A 12,719-nucleotide genomic window follows, 5' to 3' on the forward strand; every position below is an offset into this window, starting at 1 on the left:
TTTGTAAAGATTCTCGGGGCTGTAGCCAACCCGAAGGGAAGAGCTACAAATTGGTAATGCCTGTCTAGAAAGGCAAACCTTAGAAACCGATGATGATCTTTGTGAATCGGTATGTGAAGGTAGGCATCCTTTAAGTCCACTGTGGTCATGTACTGACCTTCTTGGATCATGGGTAGGATGGTCCGAATAGTTTCCATTTTGAAAGATGGAACTCTGAGGAATTTGTTTAAGATCTTTAGATCCAAAATTGGTCTGAAGGTTCCCTCTTTTTTGGGAACCACAAATAAAAACCCTGTCCTTGTTCCGTCCGCGGAACTGGATGGATCACTCCCATAACTAGGAGGTCTTGCACACAGCGTAGGAATGCCTCTTTCTTTATCTGATTTGCAGATAGCCTTGAAAGAGGAAATCTCCCTTGTGGAGGGGAAGCTTTGAAGTCCAGAAGATATCCCTGAGATATGATCTCCAACGCCCAGGGATCCTGAACATCTCTTGCCCACGCCTGGGCGAAGAGAGAAAGTCTGCCCCCTACTAGATCCGTCGCCGGATAGGGGGCCGTTCCTTCATGCTGTCTTAGAGGCAGCAGCAGGCTTTCTGGCCTGCTTGCCTTTGTTCCAGGACTGGTTAGGTTTCCAGGCCTGCTTAGATTGAGCAAAAGTTCCCTCTTGTTTTGAAGCGGAGGAACTTGATGCTGCACCTGCCTTGAAATTTCGAAAGGCACGAAAATTAGACTGTTTGGCCTTTGCTTTGGCCCTGTCCTGAGGAAGGGTGTGACCCTTACCTCCAGTAATGTCAGCAATAATTTCCTTCAAACCAGGCCCGAATAAGGTCTGCCCCTTGAAAGGAATGTTGAGTAATTTAGACTTCGAAGTCACGTCAGCTGACCAGGATTTAAGCCATAGCGCCCTACGCTCTTGGATGGCAAATCCGGAATTCTTAGCCGTTAGTTTAGTCAAATGAACAATGGCATCAGAAACAAATGAGTTAGCTAGCTTAAGTGTTCTAAGCTTGTCAATAATTTCAGTCAATGGAGCTGTATGGATGGCCTCTTCCAGGGCCTCAAACCAGAATGCCGCCGCGGCCGTGACAGGCGCAATGCATGCAAGGGGCTGTAAAATAAAAACCTTGTTGAATAAACATTTTCTTAAGGTAACCCTCCAATTTTTTATCCATTGGATCTGAAAAAAGCACAACTGTCCTCAACCGGGATAGTAGTACGCTTTGCTAAAGTAGAAACTGCTCCCTCCACCTTAGGGACCGTCTGCCATAAGTCCCGTGTAGTGGCGTCTATTGGAAACATTTTTTCTAAATATAGGAGGTGGGGAAAAAGGCACCCCCGGTCTATCCCACTCCTTGCTAATAATTTCTGTAAGCCTTTTAGGTATAGGAAAAACATCAGTACACACCGGTACCGCATAGTATTTATCCAGCCTACACAATTTCTCTGGTACTGCAACTGTGTTACAGTCATTCAGAGCAGCTAATACCTCCCCAAGAAACACACGGAGGTTCTCAAGCTTAAATTTAAAATTAGAAATCTCTGAATCAGGTTTCCCCGAATCAGAGATGTCACCCACAGATTGAAGCTCTCCGTCCTCATGATCTGCATATTGTGACGCAGTATCAGACATGGCCCTTACAGCATCTGCGCGCTCTGTATTTCTCCTAACCCCAGAGCAATCGCGCTTGCCTCTTAATTCAGGCAACCTGGATAATACCTCTGACAGGGTATTATTCATGATTGCAGCCATGTCCTGCAAGGTAATCGCTATGGGCGTCCCTGATGTAATTGACGCCATATTAGCGTGCATCCCCTGAGTGGGAGGCGAAGGGTCTGACACGTGGGGAGAGTTAGTCGGCATAACTTCCCCCTCGTCAGAATCTTCTGGTGATATTTCTTTTATAGTTAAAGACTGATCTTTACTGTTTAAGGTGAAATCAATACATTTAGTACACATTCTCCTATGGGGCTCCACCATGGCTTTCAAACATAATGAACAAGTAGTTTCCTCTGTGTCAGACATGTTTAAACAGACTAGCAATGAGACTAGCAAGCTTGGAAAACACTTTAAACAAGTTTACAAGCAATATAAAAAACGTTACTGCACCTTTAAGAAACACAAATTTTGTCAAAATTTGAAATAACAGTGAAAAAAGGCAGTTACACTAATAAAAATTTTACAGTGTATGTAACAAGTTAGCAGAGCATTGCACCCACTTGCAAATGGATGATTAACCCCTTAATACCCAAAACTGAATAATAAAAGACAAAAACGTTTTTTTTTTTGTTTTTTTTTCAAACAGTCACAACTGCCACAGCTCTACTGTGGCTTTTTACCTCCCTCAAAAACGACTTTGAAGCCTTTTGAGCCCTCCAGAGATGTCCTGTATCATGCAGAGGGAAGCTGAATGTCTCTGTCAGTATTTTTATCTGCACAGAAAAGCACTAAAAAAGGCCCCTCCCACTCATATTACAACAGTGGAAAGCCTAAGGAAACTGTTACTAGGCAAAATTCAAGCCAGCCATGTGGAAAAAAACTAGGCCCCAATAAGTTTTATCACCAAATACATATAAAAACGATTAAACATGCCAGCAAACGTTTTATATTACATTTTTATAAGAGCATGTATCTCTATTAATAAGCCTTATACCAGTCGCTATCACTGCATTTAAGGCTTTACTTACATTAGTTCGGTATCAGCAGCATTTTCTAGCAAATTCCATCCCTAGAAAAATATTAACTGCACATACCTTATTGCAGGAAAACCTGCACGCCATTCCCTCTCTGAAGTTACCTCACTCCTCAGAATATGTGAGAACAGCCATGGATCTTAGTTACTTCTGCTAAGATCATAGAAAACGCAGGCAGATTCTTCTTCTAAATACTGCCTGAGATAAACAGTACACTCCGGCACCATTTAAAAATAAACTTTTGATTGAAGAATAAACTAAGTATAAAACACCACACTCCTCTTAGGACCTCCATCTTGTTTGAGGCTTGCAAGAGAATGACTGGATATGACAGTTAGGGGAGCAGCTATATAGCAGCTCTGCTGTGGGTGATCCTCTTGCAACTTCCTGTTGGGAAGGAGAATATCCCACAAGTAATGGATGATCCGTGGACTGGATACACTTAACAAGAGAAAATTGGGTTCAGTGTCCCTTTAAGCTCCCTGCAGTTGCCTAGTACTTCTGGGTTTCCAGGGCTTGTTGATGTCACTACAACCCATGTGCGGTGACATCACCTGCATTCCTGGATTCCCAAAGGCCACCTCCTACATAGGCTTGTGCGGGGGGGGGGCACAATAGCTATGAAAGCGCCTGCCCCCCAATACGACAACATAAAAACACTTGTCTTCATCCACAAGTAAAAGGAACACGAAACCCAAAATGTTTCTTTTGTTATTCAGGAAGAGCATACACTTTATGTCTATTATAACATTTACTTTGTTCTCATTGTATTCTTTGTAGAAGAGATAGCTAGGTAGGCAATGTGCACATGCCTGGAGCGCCACATGGCAGGGAAAAGTGCTGCCACCTAGTGCTCTTGCAAATATAGAACATTCTTGCAAAACTGCTGCCATATAGTGTTTCAGAATGTACGCGCTTCTGAGCTTACTTTCCTGTTTTTCAACAAGAGATGCCAAAAGAACAAAGAAAATGTAATAAAGGAAATAAATTAGAAAGTTCTTTAAAATGACATGAAATTGCCTGCTTTATCTGAAGGGATACATTTATTGCAACATAAAATAAAAAGTTAAGGAGATATTTAATTTACAATCGGCTAGATTACGAGTTTTGTCGGTAACGCTGTGCGGTGCTAACGAGCAGTTTATGCTCACTTACAGACAGCGCTGGTATTACGAGTTTTTACAAACCCGGCGTTCGCCGCAGAAAAGTGAGCGGAGAGCAAAATTTAGCTCCACATCTCACTGTAATACCAGCGCTGCTTACGGTAGTGGTGAGCTGGCTAAACGTGCTTGTGCACAATTTCCCCATAGGAATCAATGGGGGAGAGCCGGCTGAAAAACCTAACACCTGCAAAAAAAGCAGCGTTCAGCTCCTGACGCAGCCCCATTGATTCCTATGGGGAAATACATTTTATGTCTACACCTAACACTCTAACATGAACCCCAAGTCTAAACACCACTAATCTAACACTTATTAACCCCTAATCTGCCGTCCTCAACATCGCCGACACCTACATTATATTATTAACCCCTAATCTGCCGCCCCCAACGTCGCCGCCACTATATTAAAGTTATAAACCCCTAAAACTAAGTCTAGTCATTGTAGCTAGCTTAGGGTTTATTTTTATTTTACAGGCAACTTTGTATTTATTTTAACTAGGTACAATAGTTATTAAATAGTTATTAACTATTTAATAGCTACCTAGTTAAAATAAAGACAAATTTTTAAAATAAAACCTAACCTGAGTTACAATTACACCTAACACTACAATTAAATTAATTTCCTAAATTAACTACAATTAAATACAATTATCTAAAGTGCGAAAAAAACCCCCCACTAAATTACAGAAAATAATAAAATTACAAGATTTTTAAACTAATTACACCTAATCTAATCCCCCTAATAAAATAACCCCCCCAAATAATAAAAAGCCCTACCATATACTAAATTACAAATAGCTCTTAAAATGTATCAGCTCTCAAAGTAATCAGCTCTTTTACCTGTAAAAAAAAGTACAATACCCCCAACATTTAAACCCACCACCCACACACCCAACCCTACTCTAAAACCCACCCAATCTCCCCTTAATAAAACCCAACACTAACCCCTTGAAGATCACCCTACCTTGAGAAGTCTTCACCAACCGGGCCGAAGTCCTCAACGAAGCCAGGCGAAGTGGTCCTCCAGACGGGCAGAAGTCTTCATCCAGACGGCATCTTCTATCTTCATCCATCCGGACCGGAGCGGGTCCATCTTCAAGACATCCGACGCAGAGCATCCTCTTCTATCTTCATCCGACGACTGAATGAAGGTTCCTTTAAATGACGTCATCCAAGATGGCGTCCCTTCAATTCTGATTCGCTGATAGAATTATATCAACCAATCGGAATTAAGGCAGGGAAAATCCTATTGGATGATGCAATCAGCCAATAGGATTGAAGTTCAATCCTATTGACGCCATCTTGGGTGACATCATTTTAAAGGAATAACAACAAATACCATAGTATCACAAAAGAAAAAATGCAAGATAGAAGTGATAAATAGTGACACAAATATATAATAAAGCATATACGTGTGTGTAAAGTTCATATAAGGATATATGGATTCTTCCTGAAAATCTTCAATCTTCTGATTTTTCTTGTTTGATCCTCATATGAAAGAAAAAATATGCCACATAGCGTAACTCTGTAACCTTATTGCAGTGCAGAATATGTGTGTACAAATGATTACTCACATGGGATGGAGCTATAACCAAGCTCAGGTGAATGCGCACACCCACTTTTATACTGTTGGGTAAACAGTTACTTGTACAGGATATTTGGATAAAAGGATTTATTAAAATACAAATATAAAAAGCGTCACAAGAGCTGCTGAAAACACCATGTACAACAGGATTGGCAATACAATGTAGTAATTGCACAAAGTGAGATGAACACAATACCAGAGACAGTGGTAAGGAGTGCAGAAACTAAACCACACAACCTCCTTAGTTTCTGCACTCCTTACCACTGTCTCTGGTATTGTGTTCAGCTCACTTTGAGCAATTACTACATTGTATTGCCAATCCTGTTGTACATGGTGTTTTCAGCAGCTCTTGTGACGCTTTTTATATTTGTATTTTAATAAATCATTTTATCCAAATATCCTGTACAAGACCCTGTTTACCCAACAGTATAAAAGTGGGTGTGCGCATTCACCTGAGCTTGGTTATAGCTCCATCCCATGTGAGTAATCATTTGTACACACATATTCTGCACTGCAATAAGGTTACAGAGTTACGCTATGTGGCATATTTTTTCTTTCATATGAGGATCAAACAAGAAAAATCAGAAGATTGAAGATTTTCAGGAAGAATCCATATATCCTTATATGAACTTTACACACACGTATATGCTTTATTATATATTTGTGTCACTATTTATCACTTCTATCTTGCATTTCTCTTGTAAGGTGTATCCAGTCCACGGATCATCCATTACTTGTGGGATATTCTCATTCCCAACAGGAAGTTGCAAGAGGACACCCACAGCAGAGCTGTAATATAGCTCCTCCCCTAACTGTCATAGCCAGTCATTCTCTTGCAACTCTCAACAAGCTAGGATGTTGTAGGAGAGAGTGGTTAAATATAGTTAGTTTATTTTCTTCAATCAAAAGTTTGTTATTTTTTAAATAGTACCGGAGTTGTGCTATTTTATCTCAGGCAGTAAATAGAAGAAGAATCTGCCTGAGGTTTCTATGATCTCAGCAGGTTGTAACTAAGATCCATTGCTATTCTCACATATGTCTGAGGGGATTACACAGATGAGGTAACTTCAGCGAGAGAATGGCGTGCAGTTTATTCTGCTATCAGGTATGTGCAGTTATAATTTTTTCTAGAGATGGAAAACACTAGAAAATGCTGCTGATACCGGATTAATGTAAGTTAAGCCTGAAAACAGTGATTTAATAACGACTGGTATCATGCTTACTCCCAGGGGTAATTCCCCTATGATATTGCAATATAAACGTTTGCTGGCATGTTTAATCGTTTTTATATATGCATTGGTGATAAAACTTTATTGGGGCCTAGTTTTTTCCACATGGCTGGCTTAAATTTTGACTAGAAACAGTTTTACTGAGGCTTTCCACTGTTATAGTATAAAAGTTACAGTTGGTGCAGTTAAAATTACAAACTGTGACATTCAGCTTCCCTCAGGAGTCCCCTGTATGCTATAGGACATCTCTAAAGGGCTCAAAGGCTCTCCAAAGTCGTTTATTGGGGAAGGTAGGACCACAGCTTGCTGTGGCAGTTGGTTGTGACTGTTAAAAAACATCTATTTCGTTTTTTTGATCCGTTTTTTGAACTAAGGGGTTAATCATCCATTTGCAAGTGGGTGCAAAGCTCTGTTAGCCTATTATACACACTGTAAAAATTTCGTTTGATTTACTGCATTTTTTCACTGTTTTTCAAATTCTGACAAAATTTGTTTCTCTTAAAGGCACAGTACCGCTTTTTATATTTGCATGTTAACTTGATTTAAAGTGTTTTCCAAGCTTGCTAGTCTCATTGCTAGTCTGTATAAACATGTCTGACATAGAAGAAACTCCTTGTTCATTATGTTTAAAAGCCATGGTGGAACCCCCTCTTAGAATGTGTACCAAATATACTGATTTCATTTTATGCAATAAAGATCATATTCTGTTTTTAAAAAAATTATCACCAGAGGAATATGACGAGGGGAAAGTTATGCCGACTAACTCTCCCCACGTGTCAGACCCTTTGACTCCCGCCCAAGGGACTCACGCTCAAATGGCGCCAAGTACATCTAGGGCGCCCATAGCGTTTACTTTACAAGACATGGCGGCAGTCATGGATAATACACTGTCAGCGGTATTAGCCAGACTACCTGAACTTAGAGGTTAGCGAGATAGCTCTGGGGTGAGACAAAAATGCAGAGCATACTGACGCTTTAAGAACCATGTCTGATACTGCATCACAATATGCAGAAGCTGAGGAAGGAGAGCTTCAGTCAGTGGGTGATGTTAATGACTCAGGAAAGATACCTGATTCTAATATTTCTACATTTAAATTTAAGCTTGAACACCTCCGCGTGTTACTTAGGGAGGTTTTAGCTGCTCTGAATGACTGTGATACCATTGCAGTGCCAGAGAAATTTTGTAGACTGGATAAATGCTTTGCAGTGCCGGTGTGTACTGATGTTTTTCCAATACCTAAAAGGTTTACAGAAATTATTAATAAGGAATGGGATAGACCAGGTGTGCCGTTCTCTTCCCCTTCTATTTTTAGAAAAATGTTTTCCAATAGACGCCACCACACGGGACTTATGGCAGACAGTCCCTAAGGTGGAGGGAGCAGTTTCTACTCTAGCAAAGCGTACTACTATCCCTGTCGAGGACAGTTGTGCTTTTTTAGAGCCAATGGATAAAAAATTAGAAGGTTACCTTAAGAAAATATTTATTCAACAAGGTTTTATCCTACAGCCCATTGCATGCATTGCCCCTGTCACTGCTGCTGTGGCGTACTGGTTTGAGTCTCTGGAAGAGGCTTTACAGGTAGAGACTCCATTGGATGACATACTTGGCAAACTTAGAGCACTTAAGCTAGCCAATTATTTTATTTCTGATGCCATTGTTCATTTGAATTAACTAACGGCTAAGAATTCTGGTTTTGCTATACAGGCGCGCAGAGCGCTATGGCTTAAATCATGGTCAGCTGACGTGACTTTAAAATCTAAGCTACTTAACATTCCCTTCAAGGGGCAGACCCTATTCGGGCCTGGTTTGAAGGAGATTATTGCTGATATCACGGGAGGAAAAGGTTGTGCCCTTCCTCAGGACAGGTCCAAATCTAGGGTCAAACAGTCTAATTTTCGTGCCTTTCGAAACTTCAAGGCAGGTGCGGCATCAACTTCCTCTAATAATAAACAAGAGGGAACTTTTGCTCAATCCAAGACGGTCTGGAGACCAAACCAGACCTGGAAAAAAGGTAAGCAGGTCAAAAAGCCTGCTGCTGCCTCTAAGACAGCATGAAGGAACGACCCCCTATCCGGTAACGGATCTAGTAGGGGGCAGACTTTCACTCTTCGCCCAGGCGTGGGCAAGAGATGTTCAGGATCCCTGGGCGTTAGAAATTATATCCCAGGGATATCTTCTGGACTTCAAAGCTTCCCCCCCCCCCAAAAGGGAGATTTCACCTTTCACAATTATCTGCAAACCAGATAAAGAGTGAGGCATTCTTACACTGTGTACGAGACCTCCTAGTTATGGGAGTGATCCATCCAGTTCCAAAGGAGGAACAGGAACAGGGTTTTTACTCAAATCTGTTTGTGGTTCCCAAAAAAGAGGGAACCTTCAGACCGATTTTGGATCTAAAGATCTTAAACAAATTCCTCAAAGTTCCATCCAAGATGGAAACTATTCGTACCATCCTACCACTGATCCAGGAGGATCAATATGACTACAGTGGATCTAAAGGATGCTTATCTTCACATTCCGATACACAAAGATCATCAGTTTCTCAGGTTTGCCTTTCAAGACAGGCATTACCAGTTGTAGCTCTTCCCTTTGGATTAGCTACAACCCCAAGAATCTTTACAAAGATTCTAGGGTCGCTTTTGGCGGTCCTAAGGCCGCAGGGCATAGCAGTAGCCCCTTATTTAGACGACATCCTGATACAGGCGTCAAACTTCCAAATTGCCAAGTCTCATACGGACGTAGTACTGGCATTTCTGAGGTCGCATGGGTGGAAAGTGAACAAGGAAAAGTGTTCTCTAAACCCACTCACAAGAGTTTCCTTTCTAGGGACTCTGATAGATTCTGAAGAAATGAAAATTTACCTTGACGGAGTCCAGGTTATCAAAGCTTCTAAATTCCTGTTGGGTTCTTCATTCCATTCTGCGCCCTTTGGTGGCTCAGTGTATGGAAGTAATCGGCTTAATGGTCGCGGCAATGGACATAGTGCCGTTTGCACGCTTACATCTCAGACCGCTGCAACTATGCAGGCTCAGTCAGTGGAGCGGGGTTTACACAGATTTGGCCCCTCAACTGAATCTGGACCAAGAGACCAGGGATACTCTTCCCTGGTGGCTATCTCGGGTCCATCTGTCCAAAGGTATGACCTTCGCAGGCCAGATTGGACTATTGTAACAACAAATGCCAGCCTTCTAGGTTGGGGTGCAGTCTGGAACTCCCTGAAGGCTCAGGGATCGTGGACTCAGGAGGAGTCTCTCCTTCCAATAAATATTCTGGAACTAAGAGCGATATTCAAGGCTCTTCAGGTTTGGCCTCAGTTAGCAACTCTGAGGTACATCAGATTTCAGTCGGTCAACATCACGAGAGGGTAGGGCTTTTTATTATTTTTTTTAATTTTTTTAATTTTATTAGGGGATTAGATTAGGTGTAATTAGCTTAAAAATCTCTATTATTTTCTGTAATTTATTGTTTTTTTTTAGTACTTTAGATAATTGTATTTAATTGTATTTAATTGTAGTTAATTTAGGGAATTAATTTAATTGTAGTGTAGTGTTATGTGTAATTGTAACTCAGGTTAGGTTTTATTTTACAGGTAAATTTGTCTTTATTTTAACTAGGTAGCTATTAAATAGTTAATAACTATTTAATAACTATTCTACCTAGTTAAAATAAATACAAACTTGCCTGTAAAATAAAAATAAATCCTATGCTAGATACAATGTAACTATTAGTTATATTGTAGCTAGCTTAGGGTTTATTTTATAGGTAAGTATTTAGTTTTAAATAGCAATAATTTAGTTAATAATAGTAATTTTATATAGATTTATTTAAATGATATTTAAGTTAGGGGGTGTTAGGGTTAGACTTAGATTTAGGGGTTAATACATTTAATATAGTGACGGCGACATTAGGGGTGGCAGATTAGGGGTTAATAAATGTAGATAGGTGTCGGCGATGTTAGGGACGGCAGATTAGGGGTTAATAAAATGTAACTAGTGTTTGCGAGGCGGGAGTGTGGCGGTTTAGGGGTTAATACATTTATTATAGTGGCGGCGATGTCCGGTTCGGCAGATTAGGGGTTACAATTTTTATTTTAGTGTTTGCAATGTGGGGGGGGGGGCCTCGGTTTAGGGGTTAATAGGTAGTTTATGGGTGTTAGTGTACTTTTTAGCACTTTAGTTAAGAGTTTTATACTACGGCGTTAGCCCATAAAACTCTTAACTACTGACTTTAAAATGCGGTACGAGTCTTGACAGGAGAGTGTGTACTGCTCACTTTTTGGAAGGCTCGTAATACCGGCGTTCGGAAAATCCCATTGAAAAAATAGGATACGCAATTGACGTAAGTGGATTTGTGGTATTTTCGAGTCTGGCCAAAAAAGTGAGCGGTACACCTGTACCTGCAAGACTCTTAATACCAGCGGGCTTTAAAAAGCAGCGTTGGGACCTCTCAACGCTGCTTTTTAACCCCAACGCAAGGCTCGTAATCTAGGCGAATATTTGTTAATATTTTAAATGGAGCAGACTCTTTGAAAAAGAAAACGAATAAAATTAGACAATTATTAATTTAGTATCTCTGTTAACATAATATATTGACAACTGTATTTTTTCAAACAATAATTAATTGCAAAACCACAAACAAGTTCTTTTTCAGAAATATATTGGATGAAAATACATGAACTTTAAAGACCAGTATATGCCCCAATCATGCGCAGTTACTTACTAAATGCGGAACACAGCATTACTACAGGTTACTCATCTGAGAGTAATTCACAACGTTAACTTATTTACCTGATGTCCAACTGTTTTTTTGTGCTCTTTATTTGGGTTTTTTAAGGCGGGTTTAGCAGCCCGTACATTGATTTTAGACTTTCCTGTGGGAGTTGGCGGAACAGCATCTTTTTCATTGTGAAACAGATCAGCAACAAGCTGATACTAAAAGAAAAAAAAGGACAACATTCTAACTATTGTAGATTTACTATATAATAACGCAGTTAAAGGAACATTAAACCCAATTCTTTTCTTTCATTATTCAGATAGAGAATACCTATTTAAACAACATTCAAATTTACTTCTATTATTTAATTTGCTTCATTCTTTAGATATACTTTATTGAAGAAATAGCAATGCACATGGGTTAGCCAATCACACGAGGCATTTATGTGCAGCCACCAATCAGCAGCTTCTGAGCCTATCTAGATATGCTTTTTAGCAAAGGATATGAAAAGAAGGAAGCAAATTAGATAATAGAAATACATTAGAAAGTTGTTTAAAATTGCATGCCCTTTCTAAATCATGAAAGAAAAAATTTGGGTTTCATGTCCCTTTAACGAGATTTGGCTATTTGTCAAATAACAATATTAATGCCACAGAATGACACCAAAATGTCAAATCCTTGGATACAGAGCGTGTCAGTGTATAGCTACAGACACAACAATATATTTATGAAACATTTTTATTTTAATAAAAATTTTAATATAAATAATTTGGCATTGAGATGTATTTATGTAGACAATCAATACATAAATATATATTTATATTAAAAAAGTAACGGATTAGGTAGAGATAAAAATCAGTTGTTAATACAAATAATAAAAGTTATTTATTGAAAAACATTTTTTTGGGATCTTCCATAATAAAGTAATTTAAAAATAAAATAAAATTGTAATCTAATAAATATTTTTTAGATGGAACAAGGATAAAAAAACAAATTGTAAGTCTGCAATATACATTGATGGCTCTGTATCCTGAATACAAATCCGTACCCATGAATTGCACGTTCACATCACACACTGGCACATGCGCACACTGACACTTACCTTACTGGCCTTCAGGATGTTAATCTGCTCTTCATACACTGTATCCCGGTTTTTCTCCAAGAATCCTTCACATTGATATTCCACCTGCAGGAAGAAAACAACGGCTTCACTCACTGGTTCTATTTTACTGGTTAACAGAACATATCGGTACTAAAGGGAAACCATTCGTAACAAACATTTATTGCTAGAAGATATAACTGATGTAATTCACAACTTACTAGTAAGAACAAAAGTCTG

At 39.5% G+C, this 12,719-nt stretch overlaps 1 protein-coding gene across 1 annotated transcript in view; it reads right to left on the reverse strand.

Annotated features, from left to right (window-relative positions):
• MYO5B (myosin VB) overlaps window positions 1-12,719 on the reverse strand; it is a 575,225-nt gene that overhangs the window by 171,356 nt on the left and 391,150 nt on the right. Inside the window, exons 14-15 of the mRNA XM_053701104.1 lie at window positions 12,483-12,566; window positions 11,455-11,598 (exon numbers count right to left, since the gene is read on the reverse strand). Coding sequence (XP_053557079.1) covers window positions 11,455-11,598; window positions 12,483-12,566 — 228 coding nt within the window. The remainder of the gene's footprint in view (window positions 1-11,454; window positions 11,599-12,482; window positions 12,567-12,719) is intronic.

Source organism: Bombina bombina, chromosome 2 (genome assembly GCF_027579735.1).
Source record: "Bombina bombina isolate aBomBom1 chromosome 2, aBomBom1.pri, whole genome shotgun sequence".
NCBI classification, from domain to species: Eukaryota; Metazoa; Chordata; class Amphibia; order Anura; family Bombinatoridae; genus Bombina; species Bombina bombina.